Consider the following 20,102-nt stretch of genomic DNA (forward strand, 5'->3'; position numbering starts at 1 on the left):
GCTTTTTCTCGTTTTTTCTCCGTTTTTTCTCGTTTTTTCGCCGTTTCTCCCCATTTTTAACCCCTTCACGCCCACGCTCACCCTCATCCCACAAACCGCCGTTTTTAACCCTTTCTGCCCCGCTTTTTCTCGTTTTTTCTCCGTTTTTTCTCGTTTTTTTCGCCGTTTCTCCCCATTTTTAACCCCTTCACGCCCACGCTCACCCTCCTCCCCCAAACCACCGTTTTTAACCCTTTCTCCCCCGTTCCTTCCCCGTTTTTTCTCATTTTTTCGCTGTTTTTTCCCGGTTTTTCGCCGTTTTCTCTCGTTTTTTTCGCCGTTTCTCCCCATTTTTAACCCCTTCACGCCCACGCTCACCCTCATCCCCCAAAGCGCCGTTTTTAACCCTTTCTTCCCCCTTTCTCCCCCGTTTTTTCGCCGTTTCTCCCCATTTTTAACCCCTTCACGCCCACGCTCACCCTCATCCCACAAACCGCCGTTTTTAACCCTTTCTCCCCCGTTTTTTTCTCATTTTTTCGCCGTTTCTCCCCACTTTTAACCCCTTCACGCCCACGCTCGCCCTCATCCCCCGAACCGCCGTTTTTAACCCTTTCTTCCCCCTTTCTCCCCGTTTTCTCGCTGTTTTTCGCCGTTTCTCCCCACTTTTAACCCCTTCACGCCCACGCTCGCCCTCATCCCCCGAACCGCCGTTTTTAACCCTTTCTCCCCCGTTTTTTCTCGTTTTTTCGCCCTTTTTCCCCATTTTTTCTCCGTTTTTTCCCGTTTCTTCGCCGTTTCCTCCCCGGCGTTTAACCCCTCAGGCCCCGGCCAGCGTGCGCAGCCAGCGGCCCGTCCTGTCGCGCGCCTCGCTCCAGGAGAAGAGCGGGCGGTAGCCGAGGCGGCGCCGCGCCTTGGCCGTGCGCACGCTGAACGGGGTGCAGGCCACGGCCCACGTGTAGGGGTTCAGCAGCGGCGCCCAGCGCACCCCGAGGCGCCCCAAAATCGCCCGCAGGGCCCCCCCGAGCCGCGCCAGGAGCCCCCCGAGGCCGCGGGGGACGCGGGGCCCGGCGCGGACGCCGGCGGGGCCGAGCAGCAGCAGCGTGAAGTCCTCGTACGGCGCCCAGGGAGAGTCGTCGTAGCAGAAGAAGAACTCGCCGCCCACCGAGGCCGGGCGGGCGCGGGGCGGCGCGGGCGGCCAGCACGTGCATCCACGCCACGTTCCCTGCCGGGGGGGAAAATTTATTTGGGGTTTTTAGCAAAAAAAAAAAAAAAAAATTGGGGATTTTTAGGGGGAAATTTGGGGGTTTTATGGTGAAAATCGGGTGAAATTTGGGCGAAATTCGGGGATTTTATGGGGGAGTTCGGGAGCTAAGGGCGGCCAGCACGCGCATCCACGCCACGTTCCCTGCCGGGGGGAAAATTGGGGGGGGGAAATTTGGGGTTTTCAGCAAAAAAAAATTTGGGGAATATTAAGGTGAAATTTGTGTTTTTTTAAATGGTGAAAATCGGGTGAAATTTGGGCGAAATTCGGAAGTTTTATGGGGCAGTTTGAGAGTTAAGAGCGGCCAGCACGCGCACCCATGCCAGGTTCCCTGCAGGGGAATTTGGCGGAAATTTGGGGTAAATTTGGGCTTTTTAGCAAAAAAAATTGGGGATTTTTAGGGTGAAATTTGGGGACTTTTAATAGCAAAAACTGAGTGAAAATCGGGTGAAATTTGGGCAAAATTCAGGGTTTTTATGGGGGAGTTTGGGAGTTAAGAGTGGCCAGCACGCGCATCCACGCCACCTTCCCTGCTGGGGGGGGAAATTTGGGGGAAATTTGGGGTTTTTAGCAAAAAAAAAAAAAATTGGGGATTTTTAGGGAGAAATTTGGGGATTTTATGGTGAAATTTGGGCGAAATTCAGGGTTTTTATGGGGGAGTTTGGGGATTAATGGCAGCCAACTCGTCCCTGGGAGGAAAGCAGCGAAATTTGGATGAAAATTGGGAATTTTGGGGATTTTATGGCGAAATTTGGGTGAAAATCAGGGTTTTTATGGGGGAGTTTGAGAGCTAAGGGCGGCCAGCACGCGCATCCACGCCACGTTCCCTGCGCGGGGGGAAATTCAAGGGGAAATTTGGGGTTTTTAGCCAAAAAAATTGGGGATTTTTAGAGAGAAATTTGGGGTTTTTATTGGGGAAAATTGGGTGAAAATTGGGTGAATTTTGGGCAAAATTCAGGGTTTTTATGGGGGAGTTTGGGAGTTAAGAGTGGCCAGCACGCGCATCCACGCCACCTTCCCTGCTGGGGGGCAAATTTGGGGGAAATTTGGGGTTTTTAGCAAAAAAAAAAATTGGGGATTTTTAGGGTGAAATTTGGGGGGTTTTTTGGCGAAAATTGGGTGAAAATCGGGTGAAATTTGGGTGAAATTCAGGAGTTTTATGGGGGAGTTTGGGGGCTAAGGGCGGCCAGCACGCGCATCCACGCCACGTTCCCTGCCGGGGGGAAATTTGGGGTTTTTAGCAAAAAAAAAAAAATTGGGGATTTTTAGGGAGAAATTTGGGGATTTTATGGTGAAATTTGGGCAAAATTCAGGGTTTTTATGGGGGAGTTTGGGGATTAATGGCAGCCAACTCGTCCCTGGGAGGAAAGCAGCGAAATTTGGATGAAAATTGGGAATTTTGGGGATTTTATGGCGAAATTTGGGTGAAAATCAGGGTTTTTATGGGGGAGTTTGAGAGCTAAGGGCGGCCAGCACGCGCATCCACGCCACGTTCCCTGCGCGGGGGGAAATTCAAGGGGAAATTTGGGGTTTTTAGCCAAAAAAATTGGGGATTTTTAGAGAGAAATTTGGGGTTTTTATTGGGGAAAATTGAGTGAAAATTGGGTGAATTTTGGGTGAAATTCAGGGGTTTTATGGGGGAGTTTGGGAGCTAAGGGCGGCCAGCACGCGCATCCACGCCACGTTCCCTGCCGGGGGGAAATTGGGGGGAAATTTGGGGTTTTCAGCCAAAAAAAATTGGGGATTTTTAGGGAGAAATTTGGGGGTTTTATGGGGGAAAATTGGGTGAAAATTGGGTGAAAATTGGGTGAAAATTGGGTGAATTTCGGGCGGAATTCGGGGATTTTACGGGGCAGTTTGGGAGCTAAGGGCGGCCAGCACGTGCATCCACGCCACGTTCCCTGCCGGGGGGAAATTTGGGGTTTTCGGCCAAAAAAAATTGGGGATTTTTAGAGAGAAATTTGGGGGTTTTATGGTGAAAATCAGGTGAAATTTGGGTGAAATTCGGGTGTTTTACGGGGGAATTTAGGAGCTAAGGGCAGCCAGCACGCGCATCCACACCATTTTCCCTGTGGGAAATTTGGGGGAAATTTGGGGTCTTCAGCCAAAAAAAAATGGGGATTTTTAGGGAGAAATTTGGGGGTTTTATGGTGAAAATCAGGTGAAACTTGGGTGAAATTCGGGTGTTTTACGGGGGAATTTAGGAGCTAAGAGCGGCCAGCACGCGCATCCACGCCACGCTCCCTGTGGAAAGTTTGGGGGAAAATTTGGGGTTTTCAGCCAAAAAAATTGGGGATTTTTAGGGTTAAATTTGGGGTTTTTTTTGGCGAAAATTGGGTGAAAATCGGGTGAAATTCAGGGATTTTATGGGGGAATTTAGGAGCTAAGGGCGGCCAGCACGCGCATCCACGCCATTTTCCCTGGGGGAAATTTGGGGGAAATTTGGGGGAAATTTGGGGGAAATTTGGGGTCTTCAGCCAAAAAAAATTGGGGATTTTTAGGGAGGAATTTGGGGGTTTTTAAATGGCAAAAATCGGGTAAAATTTGGGCGAAATTCGGGGAATTTAGGAGCTCAGGGCGGCCAGCACGCGCATCCACGCCACGCTCCCTGCGGGGAATTTTTTTTTTTTTCTCTATTTTTCTGGATTTTTCCCATTTCTTCAGGTTTTTTTTCCCTATTTTTTCTGCTTTATTTTCCCCATTTCCTTCTGGGTTTTTCCCCCATTTTTTTCCAGATGTTTTTCCCTATTCTTTCCTCGTTTTTCTCCATTTTGTTCCCATTTTTTCTGCTTTATTTTCCCCATTTTTTTCTGCTTTTTTTTCCTCTTTTTTCCTATTTTTTCCCCCCATTTTTTTCTGCTTTATTTTCCCCCATTTTTTGTGTTTTTTTTTTTAATTTTTTCCCTATTTTTTCTGGGTTTTTTCCCCCATTTTTTCGGGTCTATTTTCCCCATTTTTCCTGGATTTGTTTTTCCTATTTTTTTTCGTGTTTTTCCCCATTTTTTCTGGGTTTTCTTCCCCATTTTTTCGGGTTTATTTTCCCCATTCTTTCCAGATTTGTTTTTCCTATTTTTTTCAGTTTTTTTCCCCATTTTTCCGGATTTTTTTTCCTATTTTTTCGTGGTTTTTCCCCATTTTTTCCAGATTTCTTTCCTATTTTTTTCGTGGTTTTTCCCCAATTTTTATGTATTTTTTTTTTCCTATTTTTTCTGCTTTATTTTCCCCATTTTTCTGGGTTTTTTTCCTGTTTTTCCCCATTTTTCCCCCATTTTTTCTGTTTTCTTTTTCTCATTTTTTCGGGTTTATTTTCCGCACTTTATCCGGACTTTTTTCCTTTTTTTTTTTCTTTGCATTTTTTTCCCCATTTTTTTCTGGTTTTTCTTCCCCATTTTTCCGGTTTTTTTCCCCATTTTTCCGGATTTTTTTCCTCTTTTTTTCGTGTTTTTTCCCCATTTTTCCTGGTTTTTCTTCCCCATTTTTTTGGTTTTTTTCCCCCCATTTTTTCCAGATATTTTTTCTTATTTTTTTCGTGGTTTTTCCCCATTTTTTCGGGTTTATTTTCCCCATTCTTTCCGGATTTTTTTCCTTTTTTTTTTTCAGTTTTTTCCCCATTTTTTCCGGATTTTTTCCTTTTTTTTTTTTCCAGTTTTTTTCCCCATTTTTCCGGATTTTTTTCCTATTTTTTTCGTGGTTTTTCCCCAATTTTTTTCTGGCTTTTCTTCCCCATTTTTCCGGTTTTTTTCCCCATTTTTCCCGGATTTTATTTCCTATTTTTTTCGTGGTTTTCCCCATTTTTTCTGGGTTTTTCTTCCCCATTTTTCCGGATTTTTTCCCTGTTTTTTTCCCATTTATCCCCCATTTTTCCCAAATTTTTCCCCATTTTTCCCCCACTTTTTTATGGCTTTTTCCCCCATTTTTTTCGGGTTTATTTTTCCCATTTTTTCTGGATATTTTTTCCTATTTTTTCGTGGTTTTTTCCCCTTTTCTCCTGTTTTTCTTCCCCATTTTTTTCTGGGTTTTTTCCCCTATTTTTTCTGCTTTATTTTCCCCATTTTTCTGGATTTTTTTCCCATTTTTTCCGGATTTTCTTTTTTCTTTTTTTTTTTGTGTTTTTTCCCCATTTTTTTTCTGGGCTTTTCCCCATTTTTTCGGGATAATTTTCTCAATTTTTTCCGGATATTTTTTTCCTACTTTTTTCGTGGTTTTTCCCCATTTTCCCGGGTTTATTTTCCCCTTTTTTTCCGGATATTTTTTCCTCATTTTTTCCGTGTTTTTTTCCCATTTTTTCTGGTTTTTTTCCCCCCATTTTTTCTGGGTTTTTTTCTCTGTTTTTTCCCATTTTTTCTCCATTTTTTTCTGGGTTTTTCCCCCATTTTTTCATGTTTATTTTCCCCATTTTTTCCGGATATTTTTATCCTATTTTTTTTTCACGGTTTTTCCCCAATTTTTCTGGTTTTTCTTCCCCTTTTTTTCCGGGTTTTTTCCCCATTTTTTCCGGATTTTTTTTTCCTGTTTTTTTCCCATTTTCCCCCATTTTTCCCCACTTTTCCCCCCATTTTTTGTTTGTTTTTTTTTTTTCCCCCATTTTTTCTGGATTTTTTTTTCCTATTTTTTCGCATTTTTTCCCCATTTTTCTGTTTTTTCTATCCCATTTTTTCGGGTTTTTTTCCCCATTTTTTTCCAGATTTTTTTTCCCCATTTTTTCGGGTTTATTTTCCCCATTTTTTCCGGATATTTTTTCCTGTTTTTTTTTCATAGCTTTTTCCCCATTTTTTTCTGGTTTTTCTTCCCCATTTTTCTGCTGTTTTTTTCCCCATTTTTTTCCGGATTTTTTTCCCTTTTTTTTTCCCCCATTTTCCCCACTTTTTTCCCATTTTTTCGGGTTTATTTTCCCCATTTTTTCCGGATATTTTTTTCCTATTTTTTTTCGTGTTTTTCCCCATTTTTTTCTGGGTTTTTTTCCCCATTTTTCGGGTTTATTTTCCCCATTTTTTCCGGATTTTTTTTCCTATTTTTTCGTGGTTTTTTCCCATTTTTTTTTCCTGTTTTTTTCCCCCCATTTTTTCTGGGTTTTTTTTCTCTGTTTTTTCCCATTTTTTCCCCAATTTTTTCTGGGTTTTTCCCCCATTTTTTCGGGTTTATTTTCCCCATTTTTTCCGGATTTTTTTTTCCTGTTTTTTTTCCCATTTTCCCCCATTTTTCCCCACTTTTCCCCCCTTTTTTTTTTTTGGGTTTTTTTTCCCCGTTTTTTCTGGATTTTTTTTCGCATTTTTTCCCCATTTTTCTGTTTTTTTCTATCCCATTTTTTCCGGGTTTTTTTCCCCATTTTTTTTCCGGATTTTTTTTCCCCATTTTTTCGGGTTTTTCTTCCCCATTTTTTCCGGATATTTTTTTCCTGGTTTTTTTCATAGCTTTTTCCCCATTTTTTTCTGGTTTTTCTTCCCCATTTTTTCTGCTGTTTTTTTCCCCATTTTTTTCCGGATTTTTTTCCCTTTTTTTTTCCCATTTTTCCCCACTTTTTTTCCCATTTTTTCGGGTTTATTTTCCCCATTTTTTTCCGGATATTTTTTCCTAATTTTTTCGTGTTTTTTCCCCATTTTTTTCTGGGTTTTTTTCCCATTTTTTTGGGTTTATTTTCCCCAATTTTTCCGGATTTTTTTTCCTATTTTTTCGTGGTTTTTTCCCATTTTTTTTCTGTTTTTTTTTTCCCTCATTTTTTCTGGCTTTTTTTCTCTGTTTTTTCCCATTTTTCCCCAATTTTTTCTGGGCTTTCCCCCATTTTTCGGGTTTATTTTCCCCATTTTTTTTCCGGATATTTTTATCCCATTTTTTTCACGTTTTTTTCCCCATTTTTTCGGGTTTTTCTTCCCCATTTTTTCCGGGTTTTTTTCCCATTTTTTCCGGATTTTTTTTTCCTGGTTTTTTCCCATTTTTTCTCCATTTCCCCCCACTTTTCCCCCCATTTTTTTCCAGATTTTTTTCCCCATTTTTTCGGGTTTATTTTCCCCTTTTTTTCCGGATATTTTTTCCTATTTTTCCGCGTTTTTTCCCCATTTTTTCTGGGTTTTTCCCCCATTTTTTCGGGTTTATTTTCCCCAATTTTTCCGGATATTTTTTCCTATTTTTTTTTCGTGTTTTTTCCCCATTTTTTTCTGGGTTTTTTTCCCATTTTTTCGGGTTTATTTTCCCCATTTTTTCCGGATTTTTTTTTTCCTATTTTTTTGTGGTTTTTCCCTTTTTTTTTTTTCTGTTTTTTTCCCCCCATTTTTTCTGGGTTTTTCCCCCATTTTTTCGGGTTTATTTTCCCCATTTTTTCCGGATATTTTTTTTTTCCCATTTTTTTTCACGTTTTCCCCCCATTTTTTTGGGGTTTTTCTTCCCCATTTTTTCCGGGTTTTTTTTCCCATTTTTCCGGATTTTTTTTCCTGTTTTTTTCCCATTTTTTCCCCATTTCCCCCCACTTTCCCCCCCATTTTTTCCGGATTTTTTTTCCCCATTTTTTCAGGTTTATTTTCCCCATATTTGAGGATATTTTTTTCCTATTTTTTTTTTTCGTGGTTTTTTCTCCATTTTTTTCTGTTGTTTTTTTTTTTTTTTTTTCCCCATTTTTTTGGGTTTATTTTCCCATTTTTTTCCAGATATTTTTTTTCCCTATTTTTTTTTCGTGTTTTTTTCCACCATTTTTTTCAGTTGTTTTTCTTTTCCCCATTTTTTCAGGTTTATTTTCCCCATTTTTTCTGGACTTTTTTTTCCTATTTTTTCCGTGTTTTTTCCCTATTTTTTCATGGTTTTTTCCCCATTTTTTTCCGGATTTTTTTTTCCCCCATTTTTTCAGGTTTATTTTCCCCATTTTTTCCGGATATTTTTTCCCTATCTTTTTTTTGTGTTTTTTTTCCCCATTTTTTCTGTTTTTTTTTTTTTTTTTTTTTTCCCCATTTTTTCAGGTTTATTTTCCCCATTTTTTCCGGATATTTTTTTCCTATTTTTCCGTGTTTTTTCCATATTTTTTTCTGTTTTTTTTTTCCCCATTTTTTTGGGGGGTTATTTTCCCCATTTTTTCCGGATTTTTTTTTTTCCTTTTTTTTTTTCATGGTTTTTTCCCCATTTTTTTTCCGGATTTTTTTTTTCCCCATTTTTTCAGGTTTACTTTCCCCATTTTTTCCGGATTTTTTTTCCTATTTTTTCGTGTTTTTTTCCCATTTTTTTTTCCTGTTTTTTTCCCCCCACTTTTTCTCGTTTTTTTTCTCTGTTTTTTCCCATTTTTTCCCCAATTTTTTCTGGGTTTTTCCCCCATTTTTTCGGGTTTTTCTTCCCCATTTTTTCCAGATTTTTTTCCCATTTTTTTCACGTTTTTCCCCCATTTTTTCGGGTTTTTCTTCCCCATTTTTTCCGGTTTTTTTTCCCATTTTTTTCCAGATTTTTTTTCCCATTTTTTCGGGTTTATTTCCCCATTTTTTCCACATTTTTTTTCCTATTTTTTCGTGGTTTCTTCCCATTTTTTTTTTCTGTTTTTTTTCCCCCCATTTTTTTGGTTTATTTTCCCCATTTTTTCCGTTTTTTTTTTTTTTTTCCTTTTTTTTTTCGTGGTTTTTTCCCCATTTTTTTCTGTTGTTTTTTTTTTTTTTTTTTTTCCCCCATTTTTTCGATTTTATTTTCCCCATTTTTTCTGAGTTTTTTCCCCATTTTTTCCGGTTTATTTTCCCCATTTTTTCCGGATTTTTTTTCCCTATTTTTTTTCCGTGTTTTTTTCCCCCATTTTTTTCAGTTGTTTTTCCTTTCCCCCATTTTTTCAGGTTTATTTTCCCCATTTTTTCCGGATATTTTTTTCCTATTTTTTCCGTGTTTTTTCCCTATTTTTTTCTGGGTTTTTTTCCCCCATTTTTTTGGGGTTTATTTTCCCCATTTTTTCCGGATTTTTTTTTCCCTATTTTTTTTTTTCATGGTTTTTCCCCCATTTTTTTCCGGATTTTTTTTTCCCCATTTTTTCAGGTTTATTTTCCCCATTTTTTCCAGATTTTTTTTTTCCTATTTTTTTCACGTTTTTCCCCCATTTTTTCCGGGTTTTTTTCCCCATTTTTTTTCCAGATTTTTTTTCCCCATTTTTTCGGGTTTATTTCCCCATTTTTTCCGGATATTTTTCCCCTATTTTTTTCTCGTGGTTTTTTTTCCCCATTTTTTTCAGTTGTTTTTTTTTTTTTCACCATTTTTTCGGGTTTATTTTCCCCTTTTTTTTCGGGTTTTTTCCCCATTTTTTCCGGAATTTTTTTTCCTGTTTTTTTCCCATTTTTTCCCCATTTCCCCCCACTTTTCCCCCCATTTTTTCCGGGTTTTTTTCCCCATTTTTTTCCGGATGTTTTTTTCCCCATTTTTTCAGGTTTATTTTCCCCATTTTTTCCGGATATTTTTTTCCTATTTTTTCCGTGTTTTTTCCCTATTTTTTTCTGGTTTTTTTCCCCCATTTTTTTTGGGGTTTATTTTCCCCATTTTTTCCGGATTTTTTTTTTTTCCTATTTTTTTGTTCATGGTTTTTTCCCCATTTTTTTCCGGATTTTTTTTCCCCATTTTTTCAGGTTTATTTTCCCCATTTTTTCTGGATTTTTTTTTCCTATTTTTTTCGCCTTTTTTCCCCATTTTTTCTGTTTTTTCTTCCCCATTTTTTTCCGTCTTTTTTCCCCCATTTTTTCCAGTTTTTTTTCCCCCATTTTTTCCAATTTTTTTTTCCCCCATTTTTTTTCCCCATTTTCCCCCATTTTTCCTGTTTTTTCCCCCGTTTTTTCCCGTTTTCCCCATCCTCACCGGCGTACACGCGGCCGTGCTCGGCGTTCGGGGGCAGCGTCCGGGGCACGCGCCCGCCCAGGCCCCGGCCCCGGCGGTAGAACAGCTCCAGCAGCGGGTGCCGCTCCCCGAAAATGCCCGTGGGGCGCAGCGACAGCGTCACCAGCCGCCCGCCCCCGGAAATCTGGGGGAGAAATTCCCAAAATCCCCAAAATTCTGTGATTCCCAAAGAAATCCCTGAAATTCTGCTCAAAATCCCTGAAATTCTACTCAAAATCCCCGAAATTCTACTCGAAATCCGATTAATTCCACCCAAAATTCAGAGATTTCCACCCAAAAATGCCCATGGGTGCAGGGACAGCGTCACCAGGCGCCCGCCCCCGGATATCTGGGGGAGAAATTCCCAAAATCCCAAAAATTCTGTGATTCCCAAAGAAATCCCTGAAATTCTGCTCAAAATCCCTGAAATTCTACTCAAAATCCCTGAAATTCTCCTCAAAATCTGATTAATTCCACCCAAAAATGCCCGTGGGGCGCAGCGACAGCGTCACCAGGCGCCCGCCCCCGGAAATCTGGGGGAGAAATTCCCAAAATCCCAAAATTTCTGTGATTCCCAAAAAAATCCCCGAAATTCTACTCAAAATCCCCAAAATTCTACACAAAATCTGATTAATTCCACCCGAAAATGCCCGTGGGGCGCAGCGACAGCGTCACCAGGCGCCCGCCCCCGGAAATCTGGGGGAGAAATTCCCAAAATCCCAAAATTTCTGTGATTCCCAAAAAAATCCCTGAAATTCTACTCAAAATCCCCAAAATTCTACACAAAATCTGATTAATTCCACCCGAAAATGCCCGTGGGGCGCAGCGACAGCGTGACCAGGCGCCCGCCCCCGGAAATCTGGGGGAGAAATTCCCAAAATCCCAAAAATTTCTGTGATTCCCAAAAAAATCCCCGAAATTCTACTCAAAATCCCCAAAATTCTACACAAAATCTGATTAATTCTACCCAAAATTCCGAGATTTCCACCCCAAATCCCCGTGGGGCGCAGCGACAGCGTCACCAGCCGCCCGCCCCCAGATATCTGGGGGAGAAATTCCCAAAATCCCAAAATTTCTGTGATTCCCAAAAAAATCCCCGAAATTCTACTCAAAATCCCCAAAATTCTCCTCAAAATCTGATTAATTCCACCCGAAAATGCCCGTGGGGCGCAGGGACAGCGTCACCAGGCGCCCACCCCCGGAAATCTGGGGGAGAAATTCCCAAAATTCACCAAAAAAAAACCCCAAAAATTCAGAATTCCTGAAATTCCCAGAAAAAATCCCCAAAATTCTACTCAAAATCCAAGGGAAAAGCCCAAAATTCTGAGATTTCCACCCCAAATCCCCGTGGGGCGCAGCGACAGCGTCACCAGGCACCCGCCCCCAGATATCTGGGGAACAAATTCCCAAAATCCCAAAAATTTCTGTGATTCTCAAAAAAATCCCCATAATTTTACTCAAAATCCCCAAAATTCTACTCAAAATCCGATTAATTCCACCCAAAATTCTGAGATTTCCACCCCAAATCCCCGTGGGGCGCAGCGACAGCGTCACCAGGCAGCCACCCCCGGAAATCTGCGCCAAATCCCATAAAAATTTTTGGCTCCCAAACCCCGAAACTTTGACCCCAAAATCCCGGACCGTTAACCCAAAATCCTGATCCCAAATCCCCAATTTTTGACCCCCAAATCCCCAATTTTTGACCCCCAAAATCCCGAATTTTTGACCCCAAATCCTCAGATTTTTTACCGCAAATCCCAAGTTTTGGACCCCAAACCCCCAAAATCCCCAATTTTTTGCCCCAAAATCCAGAATTTTTGCCCCAAAATCCAGAATTTTTGCCCCAAAATCCCAATTTTTCAGCCAAATTTTCATTTTCCTCACGGGTTTCCCGTTGGCCTCCAGCAGCAGCCGCTCAGCCTGGGCCTTGCTCAGCGGGTACGGCTCCGAGTGCCGGGTGGGGTACGGCGTCTCCTCGTCCCCCCTGCGCCCCAAAAACACCAAAATTCACCCCAAAACTGAGGGGATCCCAAATTCCCAAAGATAATAAAAAAAATCCCGGTGAAATTCCCAAAAAATTCGGCTCAAAAAGGGCCGAAATCGCCCAAGAAATGCCCAAATTCCCGGCCCAACAATTCCACTTCTCGAGGCTTCAAAAACGCACAAAATCCCCCGAAAATGACGGAACCCAAAATTCCCAAAGTTGGCAGAAAATTCCCCCCAAAAAATCCAAAAAAAATCCTCCAAAAATCCCAAAAATTTCGGTGAAATTCTGCCCAAAAATGGCGAAAAAATCGCTCCTGAAATGCTCAAAATTCCACCCTAAAATTCCACCCTAAAATTCCACTTTTGGGGGGGATTTGGGGGATCCAAAACCCCCCAAAATCACCCCAAAATCATCACATTCTGAAATTCCTGAAAATCCTAAAAAATTCCCCCCAAAATCCCCAAAATTTTGGTGAAAATTCTGCCTAAAAAGGGCCAAAATTGCTTCAAAATCCCGCCCTAAAATTCCTCATTTTGGGGCTTCAAAACCCCCAAAAATTCCCACAAAATTCCCCAAAAATGACCCCAAAAATTGGGGAATCCCAAATTCCCAAAAGTCCCAGAAAATTCCCAAAAAATTCCAGTGAAATTTCCAAAAAATTCAGCCCCCAAAGGGCCAAAATCGCTCCAGAAACACCCAAAATCCCACCCAAAAATTCCCATTTTTTCGGGATTTGGGGGATCCAAAATCCCCCCAAAATCCCCCCAAGTTTAGGAGATCCCAAATTCCCAAAAATCCCAGAAAATCCCCCCCAAAAAATCCCAAAACTTTCGGTGAAATTCTGCCCAAAAAGGGCCAAAAATTGGGGTCATTTTCGGGATAATTTGGGTCATCTTTGGTGTAAATTTTGGGGTAATTTTGGGGTAAATTTGGAGAATTTTTTTAGGTTTTTCGGGGAATTTTTTGGGGAATTTCAGAGGGAAATTCTGGGATTTTTCGGGGGGCATTTTGGGTGAAATTTTGGGGTTTTTTGGGGTCACCAATTCCATTTTTGGGGTGATTTTTTTGAATTTTTGGGCCGTTTTTGGGGGGGTTTGGGCCATTTTTGGGGTTTTCAGGGGCACCGAGTCCATTTTTGGGGCGTTTTTTCCCATTTTTTCCCGTTTTTGGGGTGTTTTTTGGGGGTTTTTGGGGCGTACCTGACGAAGGGGTCCCCGCGGGTGTTGGGCCCCACGACCTCCATGCTACTGGTGAAGATCAGCACCGGCACCCCCGCGGCCTGGCAGGCCCTGATCGCGTTCTTGGTGCCTGAAACACCCCAAAATCACCCCAAAATTACCCCAAAAAGATCCTGAAATCATCCTGAGAATGTCCTAAAAATATGCTGAAAATACCCTGAAATTATCTTAAAATTACCACAAGAATACCCCCAAAAATATCCCCAAAATTACTCCAAAATATCCTGAAACTATCCCAAAATTGCCACAAAATTGTGCTGAAATTAACCCAAAAATACCCCTAGAATTAACCCCAAAAACGCCCCCAGAATTACCCCAAAAATACCCCAAAACTACCCTGAAATTATCTTAAAATCGCCACAAAAACATCCCCAAAATATCCTGAAATTATCCCCAAAAACAACCCCAAAAATATGCTGAAATTACCCCCAAAACATCCCCAAATTATATCAAAAATATCCCCCCCAAAAACCCCCTAAAATTACCCCAAAACATCCTGAAAATACCCCCCACAAATATCCCCCAAAATATCCCGGAATGATCCCAAAATTATCCTGAAATTACCCCAAAAATATCCCCGAAAAAAGCCCCAAATTATCCCAAAATATCCTGAAAATATTCCCCAAAAAATAAACCTGTATATCCCAGTATAAACCAGTACAAACCAGTACAAACCAGTACAAACCAGCACAAACCAGTATAAACCAATATAAACCAGTACAAACCAGCACAAACCAGTATAAACCAGCACAAACCAGTATAAACCAGTTTACCCAGTTTGCCCCATTAACCCCTCCCACTATAAACCAGTATAAACCAGTATAAACCAGTACAAACCAGTCCAAACCAGTATAAACCAGTACAAACCAGTACAAACCAGTATAAACCAGCACAAACCAGTATAAACCAGTACAAACCAGCATAAACCAGTATAAACCAGTATAAACCAGTATGGACCAGTATAAACCAGTACAAACCAGCATAAACCAGTATAAACCAGTATAAACCAGTATAAACCAGCACAAACCAGTATAAACCAGTATAAACCAGTATACACCTGCATGCACCAATGGTTTCCTACAATCAGGCGCCATCTTGGGCGGCCATTTTGGGCGGCCATCTTGTGAACTCTAGTACAGGCCGCCATTTTGAGTAAATCCCTTAAACACAAAATACACCAGCACAAACCAGTATAAACCAGTATAAACCAGTACAAACCAGTATAAACCAGTACAAAGCAGTCCAAACCAGTATACACCGGCATGCACCAATGGTTTCCTACAATCAGGCGCCATCTTGGGCGGCCATCTTGTGAACTGTAGTACAGGCCGCCATTTTGAATACATCCCTTAAACACAAAATACACCAGTATAAACCAGTATAAACCAGTATAAACCAGTATAAACCAGTATAAACCAGCATGCACCAGCATGTACCAATGGTTTCCTACAATCAGGCGCCATCTTGGGCGGCCATTTTGTGAACTCTAGTACAGGCCGCCATTTTGAGTAAATCCCCTGAACACAAAATACACCAGTACAAACCAGCACAAACCAGTAGAAACCAGTTTAACCCCTCCCAGTATAAACCAGTTAATCCCAGTTTACCCAGCACGTTCACTCTCGCCATGTCCTGGGGGCTGCAGCGCCCCCACACGTCCACCAGGGCGGCGCTGTGGAAAACGACGTCGGCGCCGCCGAAAGCGGCACCCAGAGCCCCGAAGTCGGCGACGTCACCGCGGAACAGCCGGACCCGGGAGCCTGGGGGGTTAAAAATTTATAAAATTTACAAAATTTAACCCAAAATTAAAAAAAAAAAACCAAAAATTTACCCCAAAAAACCACCCCAAAATGAACAAAAATCGACCCAAAACCGGCACCCAGAGCCCCGAAGTCGGCGACGTCACCACGGAACAGCCGGACCCGGGAGCCTGGGGGGGTGAATTTATAAAATTTACAAAATTTAACCCAAAATCAGCAAAATTCACCCCAAAATTTAAAAAAAAAAAAGCAACAAAAACTCAGCCCAAAATGAACAAAAATCGACCCAAAAGCGGCACCCAGAGCCCCAAAATCGGCAACGTCACCGCGGAACAGCCGGACCCGGGAGCCTGGGGGGGTGAAAAACCCAAAATTGGCAAAATTTAACTCAAAATTAATGAAATTTAACCCAAAATTTAAAAAAACAAAAACCAAAAAATTTACCCCAAAAAACCACCCCAAAATGAACAAAAATCGACCCAAAAGCGGCACCCAGAGCCCCGAAGTCAGCGACGTCACCGCGGAACAGCCGGACCCGGGAGCCTGGGGGGTTAAAAATTTATAAAATTTACAAAATTTAACCCAAAATCAGCAAAATTCACCCCAAAATTTAAAAAAAAAAAAGCAACAAAAACTCAGCCCAAAATGAACAAAAATCGACCCAAAAGCGGCACCCAGAGCCCCGGAGTCGGCGACGTCACCGCGGAACAGCCGGACCCCGGAGCCTGGGGGGGTGAATTTATAAAATTTACAAAATTTAACCCAATATCAGCAAAATTCACCCCAAAATTTAAAAAAAAAAAAGCAACAAAAACTCAGCCCAAAATGAACAAATATCGACCCAAAACCGGCACCCAGAGCCCCGAAATCGGCGACGTCACCGCGGAACAGCCGGACCCGGGAGCCTGGGGGGGTGAAAAACCCAAAATTGGCAAAATTTAACTCAAAATTAATGAAATTTAACCCAAAATTTAAAAAAAAAAAAACCAAAAATTTACCCCAAAAAACCACCCCAAAATGAACAAAAATCGACCCAAAAACGGAACCCAGAGCCCCGAAGTCGGCGGAACTTCCGGACCCGGGAGCCTGGGGGGTTAAAAATTTATAAAATTTACAAAATTTAACCCAAAATCAGCAAAATTCACCCCAAAATTTAAAAAAAAAAAGCAACAAAAACTCAGCCCAAAACGAACAAAAATCGACCCAAAAGCGGCACCCAGAGCCCCGGAGTCGGCGACGTCACTGCGGAACAGCCGGACCCGGGAGCCTGGGGGGGTGAGAAACCCAAAACTGGCAAAATTTAACCCAAAATCAATGAAATTTAACCCAAAATTTTAAAAAATCACCACAAAATTACCCAAAACCACGGGAATTTAGCCCAAAAATCAACCCAAAGTCACACAAATCCAGCCCAAAATTGCCCTGGAACAGGCAGACATGAGAGCTTGGGGGAGCAAAACCGCCAAAATTTTTTAAAAAATCACCCCAAAATTAACAAAGTTTAACCCAAAATTGAAAACCGTAACAAAAATCACCCCAAAATCAACAAAAATCACCCCAAAATCAGCCAAAATCATCCCAAAAATTTCCCCAAATTCATCAAAATTTGTCCTAAAATTAAGAAAGCTCACCCCAAACTCAGCCAAAATCACCCCCAAATATTGGGAATTTTAAAATATTTTTGGGCTGAATTCAGGGGATTTTGGGGTGAATTTGGGGAATTTTTTGGGATTAATTTGGGTGAATTTTTGGGGCAAATTTGGGTGAATTTTTGGGGTGAATTTGGGGAAATTTTCAGGAATTTTGGGGGCGGGTTTGGGCTGAATTCAGAAGATTTTTGGGGTGGATTTCTGGGATGAATTTCTGAGGTGAATTTGGGGCATTTTGGGGGTTAAATTTGGAAATTTTTGGGGGGACTTTTGGGCTGAGTTTTTGGCATTTTTGGGGGGGATTTTTTCAGGAATTTTTCAGGAATTTTTGGGCTGAATTTGGGGGGTTTTGGAAATTTTGAGGGGATTTTTGGGGGTGAATTTTTGGGAGGATTTTTGAGCTGAATTCAGGGGATTTTGGGGGGAATTTGGGTGGATTTTTGAGGTTAAATTTGGGAATTTTGCGGGGATTTTTTGGGGTAAATTTTGGGGTGAATTTTTGGCATTTTGGGGCAGATTTTGGGGGGGATAGTTGGGCTAAATTCGGGGGATTTTGGGGGGAACTTTTGGGTAGAATTTTGGGAATTTTCCAGGGTTTTTGGGGTGAATTTTTGGGGTGCATTTGGGGCAAATTTGGGGCGTTTCGGGGTGAATTTTTAGCGTTAAATTTGGGAATTTTGGGGGGGGATTTTTGAGGTGAGTTTTTGGCATTTTGAGGTGGATTTTTTCGGGGTGAATTCGGGGGTTCTTGGGGCTCACGGTGCCTCTCGGGGACCAGCTCGATGTCGGGCTTGAGGTCGAGGATTCGCAGCTCCCGAAGCTCCGGCTCCGCCTCCAGCAGCACCTGGGCCAGGTGGGAGCCCAGGAACCCCGAGCCCCCGGTCACCACCATCACCAGGCCCTGCAAATGGTCAAAATTCAACTGCGAATGCTCCAAAAGGCAAAAAACCCCAAAAAAATCCACCCAGGAACGGCCAAGATACCAAAAAACCCCGAAAAAATCCAGCCAGGAATGGTGAAAATCACAAAAAACCCCAAAAATCCACCCAGGAATGGCCAAAATACCAAAAACCCCCAAAAAATCCACCCAGGAACGGCCAAAATACCAAAAACCCCCAAAAAATCCACTCAGGAATGGCCAAAATACCAAAAAAACCCAAAAAATCCACTCCGGAATGGTGAAAATCACAAAAAAACCAAAAAATCCACTCAGGAATGGCCAAAATACCAAAAAAAAAAAAAAAAATCCACTCAGGAATGGCCAAAATACCAAAAACCCCAAAAATCCACCCAGGAATGGTGAAAATCACAAAAAAAACCCAAAAATCCACCCAGGAATGGCCAAAATACCAAAAACCCCCAAAAAATCCACTCAGGAATGGCCAAAATACCAAAAAACCCCAAAAAATCCACCCAGGAATGGTGAAAATCACAAAATCCGCCAAAAATCCACTCAGGAATGGCCAAAATACCAAAAAACCCCAAAAAATCCACCCAGGAATGGTGAAAATCACAAAAAAACCAAAAAATCCACTCAGGAATGGCCAAAATACAAAAAAAAAAAAAAAAAAAAATCCACTCAGGAATGGCCAAAATACCAAAAACCCCAAAAATCCACTCAGGAATGGTGAAAATCACAAAAAAAAACCAAAAATCCACCCAGGAATGGCCAAAATACCAAAAACCCCCAAAAAATCCACTCAGGAATGGCCAAAATACCAAAAACCCCCAAAAAATCCACCCAGGAATGGTGAAAATCACAAAAAAACCAAAAAATCTACTCAGGAATGGTGAAAATCACAAAAAAACCCCAAAAAATCCACCCAGGAATGGCCAAAATACCAAAAACCCCCAAAAAATCCACCCAGGAATGGTGAAAATCACAAAAAAACCAAAAAATCTACTCAGGAATGGTGAAAATCACAAAAAAACCCCAAAAAATCCACTCAGGAATGGTGAAAATCACAAAAAAACCCAAAAATCCACTCAGGAATGGCCAAAATACCAAAAAACCCAAAAAATCCACTCCGGAATGGTGAAAATCACAAAAAAACCTAAAAATCCACTCAGGAATGGCCAAAATACAAAAAAAAAAACCCAAAAATCCACCCAGGAACGGCCAAAATACCAAAAACCCCCAAAAAATCCACTCAGGAATGGCCAAAATCACAAAAAAAACCCAAAAAATCCACCCAGGAATGGTGAAAATCACAAAAAACCCCCCAAAAATCCCAAATTTTGCCCCAAAATTCATTCTGGAACCTCCCCCAGATCTCCCCAGGATCCCAAAATTTCATTTTCAGACCCCAAAATCCCCAAATTGCCCCCAACACCCCCAAAATTCACTTTGAAGTCTCAAAATCCCCCCAAAAAATTCCAGCCAAAATTCACTTTTAGGTCCCAAAAATCCCCCAAATTCCCCCCAAAAATCCCTCAAAAAATAAAAGGAAAAAAAAAAAAATTGCCCAAAAATTTCACTTTAAAGTCCCAAAAATTCCCCAAAAATCCCCCCCCCAAAAAATCCCAAAATTTCACTTTAAAGTCCCAAAAACCCCAAAAAATCCCCAAATTCCACCCCAAAATCCCCAAATTCCGCCCCAAATTCACTTTTGGAACCCCAAAATTCCCCAAATCCGCCCCAATTTCCCCTCCCCCACCCGGAAGTGGCTCCGAACTTTTCCCAAATCTCCCAAAATTCCCCAAAATCCCCAAAAATTCCCCAAAATTCCCCCAATTTCCCCTCCCCCCCCCACCTGCGCCATGGCCCCGCTGCCGCCCCTCCCCCCCCCGGGTTTGGGGCGATTTCCCGGGAATTTGGGGAGGCCACGCCCCCTTCGGGTGGGGAGGGGGCGGGGCCAAAGCCGGAAGGGAGGAGCCCAAAAACATCGGGAATTTTCGGGGCGAAATTCGGGAATTTTGGGGGTTTGAAAAAATGGGAATTATTAGGGGGAGAATTTGGGAATTTTGCGGGAAAATTTGGAAATTTTGTGGGGAAATGGGGGCGGGGATTGAAAATATTGGGATTCTTCACAAAATTATGGAATTTTGGTGAGAAAATCGGGAATTTTGGGGGGAATTTGGGGGAAAAATCGGGAATTTTGGGGGGAATTTGGGGGAAAAATCGGGAATTTTGGGGGGGAAAAAAATCGGGACTTTGGGGAAAATCAAAGAGAAGAGTTGGGAGTCCTCCGAGCGGGGCAGAGCGGCTCCAACCGGAAGTGGCTACAAAGCGGAAGCCAAAATGGCGGCGCGGACCGGAAGTTACCATAGAGACGCCGAGGGCTCCTTAGGCGTAACGGCAGCCGCCGCTCAAAACGGCGAAGGAGAAGAAAGACGACCCAAAAAAACCCCCGAGAAGGATAAACCGCGACGCGACCGCGACGCGACCGCGACGCCAAACCGGATCGAGGCGCG

General features: G+C 42.0%; 1 protein-coding gene across 1 annotated transcript; it reads right to left on the reverse strand.

Annotated features, from left to right (window-relative positions):
* Positions 1-691: 691 nt before the first annotated feature.
* Positions 692-19,486, reverse strand: HSD3B7 (hydroxy-delta-5-steroid dehydrogenase, 3 beta- and steroid delta-isomerase 7). Its single transcript, XM_058823075.1, is given in 8 exon segments — positions 692-1,159; positions 1,161-1,201; positions 10,037-10,199; positions 11,939-12,038; positions 13,241-13,349; positions 14,887-15,039; positions 17,448-17,589; positions 19,442-19,486. Coding segments are annotated over 8 exon segments (1,080 nt in total). The 5' UTR covers positions 19,451-19,486; the 3' UTR covers positions 692-796.
* Positions 19,487-20,102: the final 616 nt, after the last annotated feature.

This window comes from Ammospiza caudacuta, chromosome 37 (genome assembly GCF_027887145.1).
Source record: "Ammospiza caudacuta isolate bAmmCau1 chromosome 37, bAmmCau1.pri, whole genome shotgun sequence".
Taxonomy (NCBI): Eukaryota; Metazoa; Chordata; class Aves; order Passeriformes; family Passerellidae; genus Ammospiza; species Ammospiza caudacuta.